The 23,817-nt window shown below is 42.5% G+C and overlaps 1 protein-coding gene across 1 annotated transcript; it reads right to left on the bottom strand.

Annotated features, from left to right (window-relative positions):
* Window positions 1-258: 258 nt before the first annotated feature.
* LOC110463138 (potassium voltage-gated channel protein egl-36-like) lies at window positions 259-23,613 on the bottom strand. Its single transcript, XM_021517506.1, has 2 exons — window positions 22,569-23,613; window positions 259-6,442 (listed from the first exon to the last, which is right to left on the bottom strand). The coding sequence occupies exons 1-2, from the start codon at window positions 23,154-23,156 to the stop codon at window positions 5,546-5,548; spliced, it is 1,485 nt and encodes a 494-aa protein (XP_021373181.1). The 5' UTR covers window positions 23,157-23,613; the 3' UTR covers window positions 259-5,545.
* Window positions 23,614-23,817: the final 204 nt, after the last annotated feature.

Here is a 23,817-nt window from a genome sequence, read left to right as displayed (position 1 = left end):
TGGTTGTTTGATTGGTCAGTGTTAGAGATTGGTTGTATGATGGGGTAGTGTTAGAGATTGGTTGTATGATGATGGGTCAGTGTGTATGATGGGGTAGTGTTAGAGATTGTGTTAGAGGTTGGTTGTATGATGGGTCAGTGTTAGAGATTGGTTGTTTGGTTGGTCAGGGTTAGAGATTGGTTGTATGATGGGGTAGTGTCAGAGATTGGTTGTATGATGATGGGGCAGTGTTAGAGATTGGTTGTTTGATTGGTCAGTGTTAGAGATTGGTTGTATGATGGGGTAATGTTAGAGATTGGTTGTATGATGATGGGTCAGTGTTAGAGATTGGTTGTTTGGTTGGTCAGTGTTAGAGATTGGTTGTATGATGGGGTAGTGTTAGAGATTGGTTGTTTGATGGGTCAGTGTAAGAGATTGGTTGTTTGATGGGTCAGTGTTAGATGTTGGTTAACCTATGCTAATGATAGTGTGGAATGTGGATATTCGAAAATTGGTAAGACAGACATGTTTTATATTAAAGTCATTGGATAAAATCGTGACACACATTTGCATAAGTTTGAGCTTTAAACGTTTAAGACGTTTAAATTTTGCATTCAAATTCAGTAAACATTAATTACATATTATATTTATATCTATGTACAAGTGCATTTGGTGGTGCATATATTGGTATGAGTATATATACAGACAGGAAGTGATGTCATAACGTGACGTGTCTCCACGACTCAAATCAAAACTCTAGTCATCTCGTCCACAGACAAAGCTTACACACTTATTCTCGATAACAAATGGTCAATATCGCGATTTCGAGTTAGCGAATACGGATAATTTTACATTTGTTGAGGTGAAATACAAATTTCATATTTTTCATTTGGCAATTAATACAAAAGAGCGACTAGATAATGCTTATCTCGATCTGTTATATATCGTACAGATATTTCAATTTTGATTTCAATCGTGGAAAACTTCTTTCCATCACTTAGAACATTCATATGAACAAGACATCTCACAGTTCCTGAGTAAAACCCTATCACTTGCACACTTGATAAATTTGCATAATCAAAAATGTCTTAATTACAGTCAACATTCTGTGGTTCAAATTGAGCATGTTTACAAAGTTGCAAAGACATCACCTACATGGAACGCCACACGTCCGTAACCACGACAACGACGTCAACACGCACTATCAACGTGGCACGTCACCATGAGCAAAGCACACGATCGCCTAGGTCAAGGTTCAAATAAAAAAATCAAGGAATTTAATAAATTAAAGTATACCGTTTTACACAAAATGTGAAATAACTTCATAAACTGACAGCTTTATATATATAACTATAAGGACAAATGTAGCAGGCACGTGACGAATTTGTAATTAAAGGCCCAGGAGACTAGCGCAAAGTAGGCTGATGAGGCCATTTATTATAACGCTGAAATAGAGAACAATTTCGTCACACCTTCAAGAAATCGAGGTAAGTTAACAGCGTTTGGACATTAACAAACTCTATCTCTAGTATTCATCGGAAGCCCCCAAGCATACAGCTAGTATGCGCAGCACTTCGAAGCCGCCGAACGGAGCCAAGAGGTAGCTGTCGAATAGACCCTGCCCGCAGTACTTATGTCCCGAGCCCCAGAGCATATATGCGTGACAGTTTCTTTGTAATATGAAGACCGAATACACGATACCATGCATGTTTTTGTAATGTCCGGGGCCAAAGAATTGCCTCCGCCTGTGGTACCGTGCTTTGTCTGTCCGAAGCCGTATTCGCGGTAAGTGTCGGTCCTGCCTGTACGCTGCCGGCCCGACGTCTCGTGCCTGACCTGTCAGGGTTCGTATCAGCCTCGGACAGCCAATATCGTGTTTCAGCTCGAACCAATACAAAGAAATACCCAGTGGACATTAGTGTTGGCATGGACAATGGTCACTCGACTCGGCACTACGTCAAACACGCCAAATTTACCAGCCAATCGTTAAAAAAGAAAATTGATAGAACGCACTGCTCCCTCTAGCGGGACTTCTTGAGCACGTGTACCGAATAGAACGCCAGGGTAAGCATTATGATGTGCACGCCACATAACACTTTTGTTTCGAGAGATACTGTTTTACCATATTGCAATGCATTTCAACTGCAGTAACTTAAACAAAAATATTGTCCGCTAAACATACGCATTATTTCGTACGGATTAGCGATTCGCACATTTCGGTTAATACGGTTTTCAATTTTTCTAAAGTGAGCTCCTTTCTTACTCCCCTTAAAATATCCAGTTGTAATTTGTAAATATTTTGAATAAAAATAAAAGCTCGACTGAGTCCCCACGCTGAGCGCTACATTGGGTCGGGACGCCGCGTACTAGCTCCACTATGACAGTCAATATATTGATTCCTTCTGTGGCTGTCTGCCACTCGTCCTTCTATTTCCAGAAGAAGACAAATGCAACAGACTTTCAGAAATTGACCCAAGAGTGTACCGAGGAAGCCGTTCGCGTACGACGGTCTAAATTACCAAAACTTGCAGTCACAAAATTATCGGAGTCTGCACACAGCTCTATTGATATAGAGAAAGATTAACTTCAAGGCGCTCCCATATTTCCCTGTCGCGGCCGTGGTGATGTCAAAGTCTCGCGAGACCTTAGGATCTGTGTTGTAATGGACCCGGCCTCCTGCGATAATGCCTTTAGCTCTCACAGATGGAGAACAGACTAAGTTTTAGAGACGTACTCGTAATGCATAGCTTCAAGTCTGAAGAAACTATTATTTCTCATAATAAAAGCTGGGCTATATATATTGTTCCTATAATGATGGTTTGGCACAACGTCAAAGACGCCGAACAGCCAATCGCTACATTCCGACATATAAAAACGCACTGCCTAGCATTTTCTGGCATTCTAGTAATGTTTTCGTAGTAATTCTGGCACATTGTTTATATTCGTTTTGTTAGGCCTATCCGATGTATACAAACACGGCAAACTCATTAATATTATCACCACATGGGGTCGAACGTTACACACTAGGAGTTTGTAGATACACTAACACCCAACGTCCTATGATTTAAATGGTGCACTACGCCAAGCTGACATTTCCTAACCGACGCATCAAGCCAAGCGACACGTCCTTGTCGACGCACCGCTGACCGTGTCAAGCCCTCAGCCAACATAGCCTAGCTGGCAAAGCGCACCCAGTTAACTTATCCTATCTTGCGAGGCGCGTTCGATCCCTACCTTAAGTGGCGTCCCAACCACAACTACATATTTGTTTTTAACAGAATTATGTTAGTGCACTGCATGCCCTCTGTGGGTGATGCAGGTATGTATAAGTTTCATCAAAAGTCTTCAATTGTTTTAAAATCTACATTTCATACAAGGCTTCACTAACACTCACCGCGACCTAATTGTAATATAATTAACACCTGGCATGGCATACTGCTTGGGGTGATGCAGGTATACTTCAGTTTAAGACAAATTATTGTATCAGAATACAACGCCCCCTTTCCTTCGAGATATCTGCGGCAATATAGATAGCTATCGATATTTACACTTGAAGTAGAATTAACTAAACCGAATAAATGAAATAAGTAATAACTGAACAGTTAGTCAATTGTATGGTACTACCTGCCCACGATCTATCTAATGTCGTGTTCAAATCAATTAGTACACTTATAATTACACTTTTGTTTTGCGCGTAAGAATACATCCACGAGCGCACAAAGCGTACGAGAATATGTATACGTCCGCACAGCTAAACAGTGTTTTCTATGACAGAATAACATACTCGTGTAATGTCGCTTTGGTTATTTTACCACCATATCTTTTTTTACATACATTATTATATTTAGGAAAAAAATGCTTCCCGTAAACTTAAGCTGAACAACGACAGAAAAGTTGACGCCGAGGACGGAACAATGACGTCACGTTACCATAATGTAAAATGGCGTTAAAATTTTCGGAAACTATTCGTACTCCAAGTTGCCATTTTGAAAAGTGCAAAAGAAAGTTGCCATTTTGATCAGTTGATAACAACCGATGAGTTCAGACAAAAGAAGTTCCGGTTACTTACTAAGGCTGCTTAAGTCAACTTCATCAAGGATCTAATACAGGACTTAACCATGGTCGCGAATCAATGTCAATGAATAACTTCACCACTTTAACTGTTGTGCAGGACGTGTGACGAACCAGGGCGTAAATTATAAAGTGTTAAGAGAAGTACATGTTGAAACAAGTACGCTACCTCTGAGGGTCGGCCTAGCACTAGTACCGTATCACAATCATTGGTCTTTTCTTAGTACGGTACCAAGACCATTGGTCCCGCCCGAGTACCGTCACACGATCATTGGTCTTTCCCTAGTACGGTACTGAGACCATTGGTCCAGTCTTAGTACAGTACTAAGACCATTGGTCCAGACTTAGTAGGGCACTAAGACCATTGGTCCAGTACTTGTTCGGTTCCACGATCATTGGTCCAGTCTGTCATGGTTTCTCTATGAAGGCGCTCTTGAGCGACGATTGAAAACAGTGTATTGATTTTCTCGCTATCCCGCTAAGCCATGTCAATTTGTTAACGTCACTTTGGGGCTATGGCCTCATGTGATCCACTACGCGATTTAGAATTTAGCGAGGTTTTATTACACGTCAAATATTTGCCCTCCAATTTTTTCTTGATGTTGATCACAATTTCTTGGTTATAAAGACCGAAATATGAAGGAATTGTTTTTAAAATTTCACTTACTGAAATGTAACATTTACGGTAATCAAATGTTTACCTGTTGATGGATTAACACTAGAGTACAACTTGCACCGTATCAATACAGCTAGAAATGTAACATTGTGCTGAAGAAGAAACTACCTCCTACTGCATGCTTAACAAGACAAACAATCTACCCTCTCTCTCACTCGTCAAATTCTACTGTGAAAATGTGTTTGATAGAAAAAAAATCCACATGCAAAAATTTGAAAAAAAATGTTCCAGCTGATTCATCTTCTGTTTTTGAACAGGTAACACTTTCAAGGTAGACATGCCTTTCCGTAGTAAACAGTACTTTCTGGAATAGTGAATACTTTCAATAGCAGATATTACTTTCCACAACTTTCACCCCTCATGATCACTTCATTTAGTCGTATTTTCTTCATTTTTCGTTTTGCAAGAAGTTTGTTTTTCGTTGTTTTAACTTATGAGTACAGAATGCTTCATTTCGATATTACAGTGTCATAAAAAACTTTATAGAAATTAATAAAAATTACTTTGATTTTGTTTGATAGTACATGTCAATATTTTAAAACAAAAGTTAGGACTATGTAATGACAGAAAAGCAAGCAGTAACAAGTTTCTGTAATAGCGATCGTATTAACAGTGGGATATTTGAGCATTCTGGCTTATGACATATTTATATGTTAAAACAGGTCCATGTATTTCATTCAAATTTGATATCAATAAAAAAACATTCTGTACGATTACATAATATTTTGGCAAGATCCACCATTATTTTAATTGCAAATGAACTAACGTTTTCGGAAGCATTCTTTCAGGCCAATATTTACTTATAGTGTTTAGCGTACCCTACGTCGGGGACTGCTTAGTCTCGAGGACAGAAGACACTTTGGTCAGGAACAGTTTGCTGGTGTTCGGAGATTCGTGTGGCGTGTAGGGGTCGGCAGGTTTCAAGTTTTTACTCCTTTCACGCTCTGCATTTCTGTCGTTGAAATTGCTAAACTTCGTTGCAACGATCGCAATAGGCATAGATAAAATTAACACACCACATATTGCGCATGCGGAACCTACTAGATGGCCAGGTGTAGATTTTGGGTAAATGTCACCGTATCCAACAGTTGTCATAGTAACAACAGCCCACCAAATTCCTATGAATATGTGGGGAAAAGTGGTGGGTTCCTCGAACTCGGCGAAATAGATGAAACTTGCAAAGAACACAGAGGCCATGAGGAAGGTGATGAGGAGCAGTCCTAGTTCCTTTAGGCTGGCCACGAGGGACACCGTGAGGATGCGCAGAGCACTGTATTGCTTCACCAGGCGCAGCAACCGGAACAACCGTAGGATCATCATCGACTTCAGAACGAGGTAAAACATTCCAAGATGGCGATTTGCGTATACAATATCACTGTGGAATTCAAAGGTGAACACCATCCACATACAAACGAAAAGAATACCATCCAAACAATTCAAACCGCTCTTGAAAAACTCATTTTTCACAGGACAAAGAAAGAAATGGATCAAAAATTCGATTGAAAAGAAAATGAGAACAAACCATCCCCCGACTTCCAGAGCAAACGTCGGATGAGTTGTAAGGAGGAGGAGCTCCTTTGGGTTTTCTGGGTTAAGAAAGCCATAATCAGTCGCGTTGCTTGGCACGAAAGTCGTATCCAAGAAATCCGGGTGTGTGCCACAGCAGAACAGTACCCCGGATAACACAACGATCCCCAGATAAAAATAGCTGAACACCTGCAAAATAGTAAATAATCAAGTTAATATCGCATTTGTACAAACAGGGTTTTGGTTAGAAAGTCATACCACATCAAACCGATTTGTTATCCCTTAACCACAGGCACTTGAGTTAAGCTATTGATAAAGCAAAATAAAATAAAAATATAGTTCAAAAAGGACCGTCCTGGAGCCTACATCAACGTGTATATAGAGGCCGATCACGTCCTGGAGCCTACATCAACGTGTATATAGAGGTCGATCAGGTTCTGGAGCCTACATCAACGTGTATATAGAGGCCGATCACGTCCTGGAGCCTACATCAACGTGTATATAGAGGCCAATCACGTAAATGAGATATTTACGAAATATCCTTCTACGTTGGTGATACTTGATGGAACCCCCTTTTTTAAATACATCGACACAAAATAAGTTTTAAATACACAAATATATCTATTTCTTACACTTGTACGTTGACTAATTGACTTTCAAGTTGCTTTCCCCAAAATTAATGTAGATGGAGGATAAACGCTACTGCTAATGCTTTTGATACCGTTTAAAAGACAAACTGTATCTTGAGTTGTCAATAGAAACCATAAATTGTATACAGACCGATAGTGATCGTAGTGACCACAGAAACCATCTTGGATACCAAATATAATGCATAAACTTTATCGTGGATTGTTTTACACATTGGATAGTTGCGTCAAGTTGGCTCAACATACGACTTACGACATTCAGATTTTGAATGATGAGCGGCTCGGCATACGAGATTAAAAATCTGAATGATGAGCGGCTCGACAAACGACATTCAAAATCTGAATGATGAGCGGCTCGACAAACGACATTTAAAATCTGAATGATGAGCGATCTGAATGTCGTATCTTGAGTCAACTTCACGCAACTCCTTCGGATTCATATACTAGCATGGAATTGATTAATAAGACAATAAAAGGGTAAAAGCGTAAAATCTAAATGGCGATAAAATTCTTCAGAGTATGCCGCACAACATTCAAGCATTCAAATGTTTTGACATATTTATGAAACCGAAATGGGAGGCGGGGGAGGGGAGGCTAAACAGTGGTTACTACTGGAGGCGGGGGAGGGGAGGCTAAACAGTGGTCACTACTGGAGGCGGGAGGGGAGGCTAAACAGTGGTTACTACTGGAGGCGGGGAGGGAAGGCTAAAAAGTGGTCACTACTGGAGGCGGGAGGGGGGCAACTAAACAGTGGTCACTACTGGAGGCGGGGGGGGGGCAACTAAACAGGGGTCACTACTGGAGGCGGGAGGGGAGGGACTAAACAGTGGTCACTACTGGAGGCGGGGGGGGAGCAACTAAACAGTGGTCACTACGGGAGGCGGGAGGGGAGGCTAAACAGTGGTTACTACGGGAGGCGGGGGAGGGGAGGCTAAACAGTGGTCACGACTGGAGGCGGGAGGGGAGGCGAAACAGTTGTTACAACTGGAGGCGGGAGGGGAGTCTAAACAGTGGTCACTACTGGAGGCGGGGGGGGAGCAACTAAACAGTGGTCACTACGGGAGGCGGGAGGGGAGGCTAAACAGTGGGCACTACTGGAGGCGGGAGGGGAGCAACTAAACAGTGGTCACTACTGGAGGGGGGAGGGGAGTCTAAACAGTGGTTACTACTGGAGGCGGGAGGGGGGGCTAAACAGTGGTTACTACTGGAGGCGGGGAGTGGAGGCTAAACATTGGCTACTACTGGAGGCGGGGCGGGAAGGCTAAACATTGGCCACTACTGGAGGCGGGGAGGGAAGGCTAAACAGTGGTTTCTACTGGAGGCGGGGAGGGGATGCTAAACATTGGCTACTACTGGAGGCGGGGAGGGAAGGCTAAACAGTGGTTTCTACTGGAGGCGGGGAGGGGATGCTAAACATTGGCTACTACTGGAGGCGGGGAGGGAAGGCTAAAAAGTGGTCACTACTGGAGGCGGGAGGGGAGCAACTAAACAGTGGTTACTACTGGAGGCTGGGAGGGGAGGCTAAACATTGGTTACTACTGGAGGCGGGGAGGGAAGGCTAAACAGTGGTTTCTACTGGAGGCGGGGAGGGGATGCTAAACATTGGCTACTACTGGAGGCGGGGCGGGAAGGCTAAACATTGGCCACTACTGGAGGCGGGGAGGGAAGGCTAAACAGTGGTGACGACTGGAGGCGGGGAGGGGAGGCTAAACAGTTGTTCCAACTGGAGGCGGGAGGGGAGGCTAAAAAGTTGTTACAACTGGAGGCGGGAGGGGAGTCTAAACAGTGGTCACTACTGGAGGCGGGGAGGGAAGGCTAAACAGTGGTTACTTATGGAGGCGGGGAGGGGAGGCTAAACAGTGGTCACTACTTGAGGCGGGAGGGGAGGCGAAACAGTGGTTACTACTTGAGGCGGGGAGGGGAGGCTAAACAGTGGTTACTACGGGAGGGGGGGGAGGGGAGGCTAAACAGTGGCTACTACTGGAGGCGGGGAGGGAAGGCTAAACATTGGCTACTACTGGAGGCGGGGCGGGAAGGCTAAACATTGGCCACTACTGGAGGCGGGGAGGGAAGGCTAAACAGTGGTCACTACAGGAGGCGGGAGGGGAGGCTAAACAGTGGCTACTACTGGAGGCGGGGAGGGAAGGCTAAATAGTGGTTACTACTGGAGGCGGGGAGGGGGGGCTAAACAGTGGTTACTACTGGAGGCGAGGAGGGGAGGCTAAACATTGGCTACTAGTGGAGGCGGGAGGGGAGGCTAAACAGTGGCTACTAGTGGAGGCGGGGAGGGGTGGCTAAACAGTGGTCACTACTGGAGGCGGGGAGGGAAGGCTAAAAAGTGGTCACTACTGGAGGCGGGAGGGGAGCAACTAAACAGTGGTTACTACTGGAGGCTGGGAGGGGAGGCTAAACATTGGTTACTACTGGAGGCGGGGAGGGAAGGCTAAACAGTGGTCACTACAGGAGGCGGGAGGGGAGGCTAAACAGTGGTCACTACGGGAGGGGGGAGGGGAGGCGAAACAGTGGTTACTACTTGAGGCGGGGGGGGGGTGCTAAACAGTGGTTACTACTGGAGGCGAGGAGGGGAGGCTAAACATTGGCTACTAGTGGAGGCGGGAGGGGAGGCTAAACAGTTGTTACAGCTGGAGGCGGGAGGGGAGGCTAAACAGGGGTCACTACTGGAGGCGGGAGGGGAGGCGAAACAGTTGTTACAACTGGAGGCGGGAGGGGAGTCTAAACAGTGGTCACTACTGGAGGCGGGAGGGGAGCAACTAAACAGTGGTCACTACTGGAGGGGGGAGGGGAGTCTAAACAGTGGTTACTACTGGAGGCGGGAGGGGGGGCTAAACAGTGGTCACTACTGGAGGCGGGCGGGGAGGCTAAACAGTGGTCACTACTGGAGGCGGGAGGGGAGCAACTAAACAGTGGTCACTACTGGAGGCGGGAGGGGAGGCTAAACAGTGGTCACTACTGGAGGCGGGAGGGGAGGCGAAACAGTGGTTACTACTTGAGGCGGGGAGGGGATGCTAAACAGTGGTTACTACTGGAGGCGGGAGGGGAAGCTAAACATTGGTTACTACTGAAGGCGGGGAGGGGAGGCTAAACAGTGGTCACTACTGGAGGCGGAGAGGGGAGGCTAAACAGTGGTTACTACTTGAGGCGGGGAGGCTAAACAGTGGTTACTACTGGAGGCGGGAGGGGAGGCTAAACAGTGGTCACTACTGGAGGCGGGAGGGGGGGCTAAACAGTGGTTACTACTTGAGGCGGGGAGGCTAACCAGTGGTTACTACTGGAGGCGGGAGGGGAGGCGAAACAGTGGTTACTACTTGAGGCGGGGAGGCTAACCAGTGGTTACTACTGGAGGCGGGCGGGGAGCAACTAAACAGCGGTTACTACTGGAGGCGGGGGGGGAAGGCTAAACAGTGGTTACTGCTGGAGGCGGGAGGGGGGGCTAAACAGTGGTCACTACTGGAGGCGGGAGGGGAGGCTCAACAGTGGTTACTACTGGAGGCGGGAGAGGAGGCTAAACAGTGGTTACTACTGAAGGCGAGGAGGGGAGGCTAAACAGTGGTTACTACTGGAGGCGGGGAGGGAAGCAACTAAACAGTGGTTACTACTGGAGGCGGGAGGGGAGCAACTAAACAGTGGTTACTACTGGAGGCGGGAGGGGAGCAACTAAACAGTGGTTACTACTGGAGGCGGGGAGGGGAGGCTAAACAGTGGTTACTACTGAAGGCGAGGAGGGGAGGCTAAACAGTGGTTACTGCTGGAGGCGGGAGGGGAGGCTAAACAGTGGCTACTACTGGAGGCGGGAGGGGAGGCTAAACATTGGTTACTAGTGGAGGCGGGGAGGGGAGGCTAAACAGTGGTTACTACTGGAGGCGGGGAGGGGAGGCTAAACAGTGGTTACTACTGGAGGTGGGGAGGGGAGCAACTAAACAGTGATTACTTTATTTGTTTTAGGAAACTCCGCAACCATTCATAATGTAGGTAGCCAAGGGACGTATATCACCTAGCAGTACTTTCTCGCCAACTTGTAACGCTATGTCTATGTACTAGTTTGTACACAAATAAATGAAATATTTATCCAAGCTTACAACCCACTGATTATTCTTTTTCCACAACATCCAAAATGATATAACCTGGACCCTTCTGTATTGATATACTGACATCGAAGGTCCGATCATGCAAGCACGATTATGTAAATAATTTATATCTTGATTCAAGACAGCCAAAACAGACGAGACGTTCTTTTATCAGAATGACATGCAAACAGGCCATACAGCGCATTTATTAATGTTTACGAGGATGCCCACACTCCTCCAATAATGTCCCTGGTGATCTTTCATTGTCCCTGGCGAACTGTTAGTGCATTTCACGAGAAATAACTTCTCAAAGTAATTCTATTTACAGGAAACTACAAGGATCATCACTGATTGCTCGGTCTAATCAGCAGTAATTTGACAGAGAGCACGCCCATTTCGTTTGGAATGGTGCCACCTAATTTGTAGACCTCGGCTATATCTTTATACCCATGCAAACATTTCTTCTCCCCGGGTATAGGTACCCATGCAAACATTTCCCATCTGGGTATTATAGTCTCCGGGCAAATATTTCCTATTAGACCCACTCGCAGATATTCCAACCTTTCTTCCGTCTTCCGAAGTGTTAGTCTCCGAGCACATATTCTCTATCCTCGGGTATATGTCTCCTGACAAATATTCCCCTCCCCGAGTGTTACTCCCCGGGCAAAGAATCTGTCCCCAGGTATAAATTCCCAGGCAAACATTCCCTCTCCCCGGGTGTTAATCTCTGGGCACATATTCTCTATCCACGGGTATAAGTCCACAGGCAAAACTTTCTTCTCCCCGAGTGTTAGTCCCCGGCACATATTCTCTATCCCCGGTATACGTCCATTGACAAATATTCCCCTTCCCGAATGTTAGTCCCCGACACATATTCTTTCCCTGGGAATTATTCCCCTTGCCAACATTCTGACCTCTCTCCGGGTTTTAGTCACAGGGAAAATTTCTTCTCTCCCCGCGTACTAATATCCGGGTGAATATTCCGATCTTTCCCCGGGGCCATAGTCTACGGGGAAACTATTTACTCTCTCGGTAAAACAATGCTCAATAACAAGCAATGCCCCATAACATGTAAACGGAAAATAATACTCTGGTCACGAGTAAAAGGAGCATCTAATTCTTTGGCACCAGTTGAGACAGCTAACATAATGCATGCGTTCAAACCCAAATTGACGATACAACGGTGGATATTGGGCAGTTAGCCTTCTGTATCTAGATACGTTCGAACTTCAATTTACTGACGTGAGGAAAACAATAGTTTAACAGTCCTATACCGCCATAACGAGTCCTTGGTTGTTCAACTCAACAACGGGGCAAGTATGCCTTACCGTTTAGCATTTGATTAAATAGGTTACAACCACCCTTTGGTTACGACCAGGTTATAAATAGCTGAACCAATAACATCGAGCGTTCAATATCACTTACAGTGGTTTTACTGTGCTCTACAGGTTTTCCTCCTAACAACAAGATTAACTATCTGTCTTACGTTTTAAGTTTTCCGTTAGTTCTACCCATAAATATCAGAAACGAAACTGGCGATGCTCTCATCAAATCTATCTCGGCATGTTTATGCGTCAAAACATGCAATGTGTGTTAGCAATATTGGGTCGCAGTACCTATATATCTCCCCGTCCTGGCAGTGTTGGCGGTAGATATCCCTAGCTTCTACTTAACGTTATAGTGGGAGCGTCTCAGTATATAGACTGCCAAAGTAGGAAATTCTAGTCAACCTTTACGACCAATGGGAGTTTTGTTATGTTAAACGCGTGTCACTTTTACAGTTACAGATATTCCGCGAGCTGCTATACGTCATAGCGACAACGTTAATTGAATTTTTATCAATGACGGGTGAAAAAGAGGCATATAATATGGTTCGATGTTTATATGGAATGCTCATTGAAAAGGGGAGACAAACGTGCATGGACTGACGAATACCTCTAATACGGTATACGGAACAACTCGCAGAAATACAGTATGTTAATTTCTTCACGATGTTAAATAAAAGAGAAGCTTTCTTGGATCCAAAATTTGAAACCATCAAAATACTGCGGCAATTTTTAAGTATAGCTTTATACTGTAATTCGATACAGAAATAAACACTCATAGGTAAAGAACAGGCGGCATAGAACATCGTAATTCGCCTCCAAAGTATTAAATAACACATATGTATAACCTGAAGGTTTACAATGAAATATCAACTTGTGTTTTAGTGGAAAGAGATGTAGGTAGATTATATTTTCAGAGATCTATCACGTTTCAAAGGACATTCACACATTCACAAAAAGGGCAATAACTCTATAAGTTAGAAATATATTAGAAGTAGCGCCAAATCTTCTATTCTACAAAAATGTATATATATTCTGGCATAAAAAATTAATCATTTGTTGTAGTCAGAAGTTTAAATTTGGAAAATTACAAAATATCTCATTTTTCGGAACACTTGAGGCATGTTTCCCCCATACGTTTGACCTGTATTTACCAATGATTATTGCTGAATAGACGTAATGGAAACTATTAACATTGTATGGCTTTCTGCATGGACTCATTAAATTTCCTAATAATTTGACGAGAACTTGCATGCTTTGCGACAACTGTACGGATATATACATTACCATAACTGCATTGCATGGTGCAATGGTTTCAGAGAGTGATCACATAATGAAACAGTTTTAACCGGGAAAAAAGTCATTAGCAACAACAATATAAGTAGAATAGAAACGTCATTTTTCTTAACTTTGTTTAACCGGACATATATGACACACACCGGGCGTATGGGTATGCACAGGACATATTTCGGATTGACCAATATCCTCAAGTTCAACAGAATTCAGAAAAATAATGAATTGATAACACGTGATTTGTCTTATTGCTGATAATTCTCATGCTGAACCAAGATATTTGCAGTGTGTATGTAGTATATGATAATCTTACCCTGAATCAACCCTCGACCAATATCAGCCCTCGGGCTGTTATGGAGGTCTTGGGTTATTACGGATAAGATATGATGATTGGACCAACTCCCATTGGCATTTATGTAATGCATTATATACCTCACCTCACCTGTTATGACTTGTCACGATATATATTTATGACTGTTTATGTGTGTTTTGAGATAAACAAAATCTGAAACTAGTGGTGATCGATAACGAATTAAATCGTATCTCGTGAGTGTATTCTCACATATTCTCATGTTTGGTGCTCGTAAATTATATGCGAGGGTGAACTCACTCCATTGGACATTAATCATAATGAAATATCATTCGCCATTTATTACCGTAGAAGCTAATTAACGGACAAGGTAATATATAAACAATTTCCCGATACATGTAGGCACTCAACACACACGTTGCGCATGCATGTCGTTGTTTACAAGTAGCACGTGTTTTACGTGTAGCAGAGAGAAATCATTAATAGTTTATTAGTGGAGTCACGACGACATTCCCCAGCTCTCGAGCCGTGTGTTGGGACCAGTGATCAGATCTACCGGGCCGTACACTGAAGAATATTAATCTACAAGACAACGCTATAATGTATATTATTACATAGGTATAGCCTGTCCCACAACAGTTGTTCATTAAGGTGGATATCATATATTTGTGAGTGTTAAGGTCCGTGTAAAGTCTGGTGAGTGACTGACTGATGTATTTGTCAGTGCGAGATTCGTGTAAAGTCTTGGTGAGTGAGTGACTGATATATTTGTGAGTGTTGAGGTTCGTGTAAAGTCTTGGTGAGTGACTGACTCATATATTTGTGAGTGTGAGATTCGTGTAAAGTCTTGGTGAGTGAGTGACTGATATATTTGTGACTGTTGAGGTTCGTGTAAAGTCTTGGGGAGTGACTGACTCATATATTTGTGAGTGTGAGATTCGTGTAAAGTATTGGTGAGTGACTGATTTATTTGTGAGTGTTGAGGTTCGTGTAAAGTCTGGTGAGTGACTGACTGATATATTTGTGAGTGTTGAGGTTCGTGTTAAGTCTGGTGAGTGACTGATTGATTTATTTGTGAGTGTTGGGGTATGTGTAAAGTCTTGGTGAGTGACTGATTGATATATTTGTGAGTGTTGAGGTTCGTGTTAAGTCTGGTGAGTGACTTATATATTTGTGAGTGTTGAGGTCTGGTAAGTGACTGAGTGATTTATTTGTGATTGTTGAGGTTCGTGTAAAGTCTGGTGAGTGACTTATATATTGTGATTGTTGAGGTTCGTGTTAAGTCTGGTGAGTGACTTATATATTTGTGATTGTTGAGGTTCGTGTTAAGTCTGGTGTGTGACTTATATATTTGTGATTGTTGAGGTTCGTGCTAAGTCTGGTGAGGGACTTATATATTTGTGATTGTTGAGGTTCGTGTTAAGTCTGGTGAGAGACTTATATATTTGTGATTGTTGAGGTTCGTGTTAAGTCTGGTGAGCGACTTATATATTTGTGATTGTTGAGGTTCGTGTTAGGTCTGGTGAGTGACTTATATATTTGTGATTGTTAAGGTTCGTGTTAAGTCTTGTGAGTGACTTATATATTTGTGATTGTTGAGGTTCGTGGTAAGTCTGGTGAGTGACTTATATATTTGTGATTGTTGAGGTTCGTGTAAGACTGACTGATGTAGTGACCGTGATGAACAATCTATGAAGTGATACTGTACAATGATAGTTCTCCTAGTGAATACGTCCACTACACAGTTAACACGCGGACTCCATTGTTTAATAAGGAGGAGAAAGCAATATGTCCAAGTCGGCTACAACAATAACACATGAAATCGAATGCCAAATTAAATAAACGTAAACGGCAGGTTTTCTTAACCGGTGGTTCAGCTCTTGTAAGATTCTTCAGTATTCGTATCTATAGTATCTAAAGAGGACGATGTTCTTATTTACATTACTTTAGAAGAGGGGAAACACACTAGAGAGAACAGCGTGTTTTCTCGGGAAAATATGAAACTTCCGTTGGAGGCCTTAGCAACAGCATGACAGCAAAAAACTCAAAATGTAGATCCATTTACACGTAATTCGTAATTATATTTTAAATTATCAACAACACATTTTATTATCTCAATTTGTGCAACAATAGTTAATGTTCGTTTATATTAACACAATAGCCTTCAAGGCGAACGGTGATCAAAAACTACGTTTGTATTACGGCCTGACATCGTATCAATACGCGATGTGCTGAGGTCAACTGTGTTATGCAATGATAAGCATATAGAATGTACAAATAGTCTCGGACAGTCCACTAGGCTGACCTGCTGCCTTTATGGTAAGCGGCACACGTTTACGTATGGCAGGTAATGTTACAATAGTCAATACCAGTATTAAAATAATAGCATTCCTCACACCCGAAACTAATGGACCGGTCATCGGTACTACTCGGCGATACATGGCGCCTGTAACTATCGGCCATTGATACGAATCACTTCAATATTTTATAGACCTGTCTGGGAGGGACTGTCTAACTATCCGACAAAGTGTACACACAACGTTTACTCTCATGAAAGTAATTTTGAGAAATCATTTACCATTAACGCATACTTACTTTATATCTACAAGGCAAGCCGCACCGATGTAGCCAAATCCTTGTTTATCCAGCTACTATTACTACACTTTTACCATGCCAGGCACCTGTTCCAGACCTTCTCTGTATGTTTTTTCCCCTTGTGATATTGTGACCGTTATTTTCCCTCGTGATATTGTGACCGTTATTTCCCTTGTGATATTGTGACCGTTATTTCCCCTTGTGATATTGTGACCGTTATATCCCCTTGTTATATTGTGACCGTTATTTCCCCTTGTGATATTGTGTCCGTTATTTCCCTTGTGATATTGTGACCCTTATTTCCCCTTGTGATATTGTGACCGTTATGTCCCTCGTGATATTGTGACCGTTATTTCCCTTGGGGTATTGTGACCGTTATATCCCCTTGTGATATTGTGTCCGTTATTTCCCTTGTGATATTGTGACCGTTATTTTCCCTTGTGATATTGTGACCGTTATTTTCCTTGTGATATTGTGACCGTTATTTCCACTTGTGATATTGTGACCGTTATTTCCCTCGTGATATTTTGACCGTTATTTCCCCTTGTGATATTGGGACCGTTATTTCCCCTTGTGATATTGTGACCGTTATTTCCCCTTGAGATATTGTGACCGTTATTTCCCCTTGTAATATTGTGACCGTTATTTCCCCTTTTGATATTGTGACCGTTATTTCCCTTGTAATGTTGTAACATTCATTCTCCATTTGATTGTAACACTTTTTTTCTCTTTTTTTTATTCTGCGGGTAATGTTGCGGTATAAACCGATGTTTGTAATTTTCTACAATTCAGAAATGTATCCTTTCGATCCCCAGTGGAAGCACAATCCTCTATTTTCTGTTAAAATGGTGTCTCTGTGGTGTCAGGGAGTTAGAACCTGGGTTATTGTTGTTCCGAAGGCACATTTAAAAAAGGGAGGAGTAGTGTGGCAGATTTTCATTGTACATAGGATTACGGTCGCCTTCTAGCTTCGTGCTAGAGGGAATTTCCCTTTAGCTCTGTTGGTAGAGTGGTGGAATTCGAAACTAAGGGTTGCAGGTTCGATCCCCGGTGGAAATACTACTCTCTTTCCTGTTACAGAGTTTAACTCTCGTGAAAAATCGAAAGAAGCTAGGATTGTGAAACGCACGTTGTGGCTGTGTTTTTATGGTGGTATGGTCCCCACTGACACCTGATCTGGGGCCGTCTTCAAACAGAGCCACTGAAAAAAACCGAATCAATTATCTATCATGTGACCTGACCACGTGGTCAGTAATAATGATGATCGTCCTTGACACGTTGGTGCACCCTCCCATCGGGTCCAGTGACAACGCCCCTATACACGGAGGCTACTATATAGCGCTTCATAATGAGTTCCAGCGGTAATACTCGCGGATCAACCGGTCTAACGCTCACCATAGGGTTCTGTACGACACATCAACAATGACCTTCATATAATCACAACAAGGCATGTGTAACGTATAATTACTACCAATAGAGAGTAACAATTTGCTAAAATTGCTTGGGCACTCGTAATTGATTTACCAATCAGATAGGCTCTCCGATTTTAGTATTGGTTCTCTCTGTCGCCTTCTCGGAGCTCCTCGCATTTTTTAAAATCAAAACCGTAGTATTCCAAAAGGAGGGCCTCATATATATGTATGTCTAATAATGAATTTCATATACATGTGTATTAATTTATCTAATTACCTAGAAAATCGTAAACATGTTCGGTTTCCTCTAAGGTTCTCACATCCGTACATAAGTGTTTGATTCCCCAATCATAGCCCGCAAATAGCTCATAATGAGCCGATAAATAATAAAGCTACCAAAATCTATTGTTACTGCATGGTAAAACCCGATACATCAGGTATGTCAGTATCATCAGTGAGGTTTAGAACATTGTCTCGATGTCCTTATTTCAGGGATAAACGCTGGCGGACCTTCACAGGTTCAGCAGGCCTTCATAGCAACATCATATCACGATGTTCGTCACTATGTCATAAACGAACAACTTGGCCTAATTAGTCCTATCGTTTGGAACTAGATCAACGAAAGCGGCTACGTCCTGGTATACGGTCGACCAACGTGTGAAATGTATAACAATGCTTCGGACATATCAGCAGAGGGGGGTGGCTATAAGTGTTTGCATATTTTTGATAAGTTGTCACACATGTTAGACTCATAAAGCACTGGTGTTCTGGAGGGTTGCTGCCTACCACATGGCCCCCTATGTTTCTGTGTAGACCGTGTGCTCCCCCTATGTTTCTGTGTGGACGTGTGGTCCCCCTATATTTCTGTGTGTGTGCGTACCAATTTACACCAGTCATGGGTGTGTGTATATACCACTGTGGTGTATTATCAAATAAAATAAGAATAATTCTTATTGCATGAACCAATCGATATCCCGAGATATTTTTGTTTGCCTTCAACAAAACTCAAACGAGTTTCATTTCACTTGATTTTATTTTATTGTACAGGCGTAAACTGTATTTATCTTTCCTTTCTGTGGTTGTGTACGACTCTGTAACATCGACTGAGGACGGACCTAACTGCCACATTGGAGAAGCTTCCTACAACAGCTTCGGCAACACCGTTGATGAGGGATACGACCGGGGCCTGTTCTTTTATTCAATGTAACATTTTCGGGTATAAATCCTGGCGGAACTGAAAATATTTATGCAGGCCTTGTAAGGCTTTGTTAAGGCTTACCTGAAAGCAGCATCAGATTACTAGGTCCGATCTCATTTCATAAACGAACAACCTCGGTCCAACCGGTTCAACCGTTTGGATCGCGATAAACGAAAGCAGCCTATGTCTATCCTTCTATAGTTATAACCAACCCTCGTAACTATTACACCAAACTCGTTTATCAACGTTACGTTAAAATTAAAGTAATGAAAATTAATTGTTTCGATGTCAATGACGTCGTTAAATTGCCACATCACAGTGGGACCTATGCTCTATCATGTTTATTGGTTTAAGCAAGTATCATGCGATTATATTACCTGTTTGGAATTAAATGTTACCTGAGCGAAGAGCGAGGTGTATTTGAATTCAGGCAGGATATATAAGGACATAGTCAAGTGCCTACATCAAAATTACACAGGTATAACAGTTTAAACAAACTTGACAAATCTTCTAGAATTACAATTTTCAAATGGGTGGTGTGTGAGCTCAACATTGATCAAATAGCGTTTTTTGTTGTAATTAGTCCACAATCAAGACTTTCAATCAGATACAAAGACAGGTAAACAACGACACTCGATCTTATACAGAGACAGGTAAACAACGACACTCCATCATATACAGAGACAGGTAAACAACAACACTCGATCATATACAGAGATAGGTAAACAACGACACTCGATTACATACAGAGACAGGTAAACAACGACACTCGATCATATACAGAGACAGGTAAACAACGACACTCCATCATATACAGAGACAGGTAAACAACGACACTCCATCATATACAGAGACAGGTAAACAACGACACTCCATCATATACAGAGACAGGTAAACAACGACACTCCATCATATACAGAGACAGGTAAACAACGACACTCCATCATATACAGAGACAGGTAAACAACGACACTCCATCATATACAGAGACAGGTAAACAACGACACTCAATCATATACAGAGACAGGTAAACAACGACACTCCATCATATACAGAGACAGGTAAACAACGACACTCGATCATATACAGAGACAGGTAAACAACGACACTCCATCATATACAGAGACAGGTAAACAACGACACTCGATCATATACAGAGACAGGTAAACAACGACACTCCATCATATACAGAGACAGGTAAACAAAGACACTCGATCATATACAGAAACAGGTAAACAACGACACTCCATTATATACAGAAACAGGTACACAACGACACTCCATCATATACAGAGACAGGTAAACAACAACACTCGATCACATACAGAGACAGGTAAACAACGACACTCGATCATATACAGAAACGGATAAACAACGACACTCCATCATATACAGAGACAGGTAAACAACGACACTCTGTTAACAACAACCATTAAACTGCATTTCTACAAATATAAAAACCTACAGTGATATACTAGTATATACAAACAAAAATCTATATAAACACAGCAAGTAAAGTTTATCAAATTTGCACATAAAAAAGACATTTCAACATTCCAATGCGGCATATCCTTTTAAAATCTCAGTGCTGCAGAAATACACATTTCAAAGTTTACAATACCAGGTGTTTTTTTGCCAAATAAAAGTTGAAACTAACTTGATTTAGTCTCATTCTCTTTCAGATCGATACTTTTCGCAGATTTTTTAACTGTGCGATAAACCAAATTTTCAGATAAAAATCAATAAAATTCGCTACTCGTCTAGGCATCAGTGTCCACAGGCTCTACTGCCGCGGGGACCGATACATCCACGAACGAAATCAAACAAAACCAATCTTACAGATCGTAACAATTAACAATGGAAATTAACACCCTTCTAAGTGACGTATCATTAGAACTGTTTTTTATGGAATTTGTTGCAACAAATTTTAAAAGCGCGCTAGCTGTATTTTCTGCAACGTCCATGAAAGCATTTTGACTATTCACCAAACAATTAATGATTTTAGAGACAATCTCTGTAGACGACTTTGAGCCTGGGTGAATCTATCACCAGATGCATCGATACAACATCAAGCGAACACACGCACGCGATCGCTTCATCAACACGCGCCTCTCCATAACAACGAGAACTTTAGGAGCCGAGGGAGACTTACAAAAGAGACACGACAACCGGACTCCTACAAATCTGGGGGATCCCCTCTTTGTACAAAATGTTCAAATCGGACTGAAGAGATTCCCTGACCTGCTCCTCACGTTCGTTATGATCCCCTGATTTGTCATATGTGAAAGCGAGTTACACAGTGTCTCGATTATTGCCAGAGTCTAACAATCTTTAGCTAAAAGACACCATAATTATATAGGTCACTTCTTCATATATAAAGGGAACAAAGGTCAGGCTCTGTAGATGAAGAATACTTTGACATGTTTAAAAGAAAACTATGTCATAACTAGTTCGCTTTCATAAAGAAGGAGGAGGATGGGGATGGGGAGAGCTAACAGATTTACACTGTCACAACCACAACCCGAACTGAAGCACCAAAAAATATCTCGCTGTTTTTTCTACAAATACAGTAACCTCCCCTTACTTCGTTGTGTATATAACTACGGCATTTAGTACAGTAGGTTAACTGGTTACACTTTATGAGGTTCAGGGTTCGAATCTTGGTCTAGCCCCGCAGACTGTTATATACACTCAGAACACTGTTGTTAATTATATCACTTCATTTCTATCACTTTTTCATTAAAAATCAGTCCCACAAGGCATGGTTTTCTGTTCAGAAATGATTGATCAAAGCTATAGTCATGTCGGGGAAAACCAACTTCCGGTGAGTAGTTAAGTTTTTGGCAGTAGCACTGGTATCCTTAATAACAATACATCTATCTAGGACTTTGTTTCATGTTGCCATGGAAACAGTGATGTGTATTACTAGGGTTATTTCACTGACAGCTTTGAACTACAATAGGACTGCAAATGGAGGAAGTCGTTTGTTATAGAAGCAGTGATAGAGATGTGGTGTGTTTGCTTTGGAAGAAGATGGATTTTCAGTATTTATGTACGTTGATGTATATATAGTTGAAGATGAATTGTCCGGTGTGAAAAGAGATTATTATTTTTACATGCCTGAACACAGATTTTTGTATTGGATGGACATCAATTTGTTTATATCTCGTTTTACGACTAATCCGTCACAAAATCTGCATCATAAAGCAAATACGTGAAAACCCCGAAGGGACATAACTCAGCATTCCTCTGATGACAATGTGAATCGGTGATTCGTGCATAACAAAAAATGACCACGAATATCTGAATATGATCTGGTGTGAAACTGTCTTCGTGTAACATTCTAAATGGTTAATACATTAACAGGATCAGCATTTGAAACAAGTACATTGTTAAACACTACCTCATTATATTAGAAAAATAAAATAATTCGGACGGAGCGTGTTTTACCTTTGCGGCCGGTGATGAGTTTGGTTGGTCAAGGAAGAGCCAACAGGTCCTTTTAATTTTAACCCACTTGCTGCTATCGGCCTCCTTAGGGTTGTAGTCCATTACTTTGGCCTCGAATGCGTCATGAAGTGTGTCCAGTACCTCGCGATCCGTGTCGTATTTGAAGTATGTCTGCAGACAACACATTCCAATTCTGTCCTCCGGTATCCTCCAGAACTTGAGCTCCGTTCTAAGGGTAGCGCCACAAAATCCGTGGGGTAGGTGTAACTCCCCCGTCCGGTATAAATCCAGGACACAGTTAAATAGGTCGGGGTTCCTGTCAAAGAAAAAGTGTCCTCTGGTTGGTCTGTATTCCGGGGAGGAAGGTCTTAGGGAAGCGAGTAAAGTGTCCGGTTCTTGTCGTAAAGTTTCATAAGTTGTTTCGAAAATAGTTCCACCAACATTTATGACAACTGGTTCGTTGTCATCCTCTTCCTTTTCAGTATCCGCCATTTTTGTATGTATTGCATAGAGTAGACTGTCGCTTGGCACGTTTGATTGGGCTAACGTTAGGCCTATGTATTGGTGGTGGTGGTGTTGACGAAACATAAGCGAGGCGCGGTATTGTGTCTCCCCCGACGTCCTGCTGGGCTTCCCAGTGCCTTGCGCACCATACTATGTACCGCTCAACACAGCCTCCTCACGCGCGCGTGGCGGAAAAGGCTCGCAATAGATCACCCTTGTATCTTAAATTGTCATTTATGTATGGACTGACGTGCACATGTTGTTGGACCAGGCTTACCTTCATGTATATAAAATATATAATACATACACTTATATATATATATGTTCCACAAGTAAATAATTAAACAACTCCAAAACGTGTGTTAAGTCCCTGAAAACAGCAGCAATAAAGGCGGTATTTATTACACTCCGTGTCGCCTCTCAGCTCGCTCAGCCGATTGGCCTTTTGTGCGATTGATTTTAGGTATTAAAGGTTAGGCCGTTATGTACTACGAGTATTGGGACAGTGCCCCTGTTCCCGTCCCTACAGCTGCAATGCGGCCGGCCTTATGCGGAGCTTGTTGGTGAGTACAGTCGCGTGCCCAAGACGTGCATTCACGTTCTGATCCCGTCACTGAGGACGCGACACGAGGGCAGATCGCGCAGCGCTGAAACTTTTCATTTGGATAACCGGTTAAAGTAAATAACTATCATACATCCCATAGCGGTCTGTATTTTACTCACAGCACATAGAAATAGATAGGTT

This window comes from Mizuhopecten yessoensis, unplaced genomic scaffold, assembly GCF_002113885.1.
Source record: "Mizuhopecten yessoensis strain PY_sf001 unplaced genomic scaffold, ASM211388v2 scaffold10867, whole genome shotgun sequence".
Lineage (NCBI taxonomy): Eukaryota > Metazoa > Mollusca > Bivalvia > Pectinida > Pectinidae > Mizuhopecten > Mizuhopecten yessoensis.
Note: the sequence above shows the minus strand (reverse complement) of the source record. Positions and strands in the feature narration are given on the sequence as shown.

Bases quoted from the DNA above. Each gene is read 5' to 3' on its own strand.
- LOC110463138 (XM_021517506.1), bottom strand. From the start codon at position 23,156: ATGTTTCGTCAACACCACCACCACCAATACATAGGCCTAACGTTAGCC. The intron at 6,443-22,568 runs GTAAAACACGCT...ACTATTTTGCAG, and splicing joins ACTCATCACCGGCCGCAAAG to GTGTTCAGCTATTTTTATCT.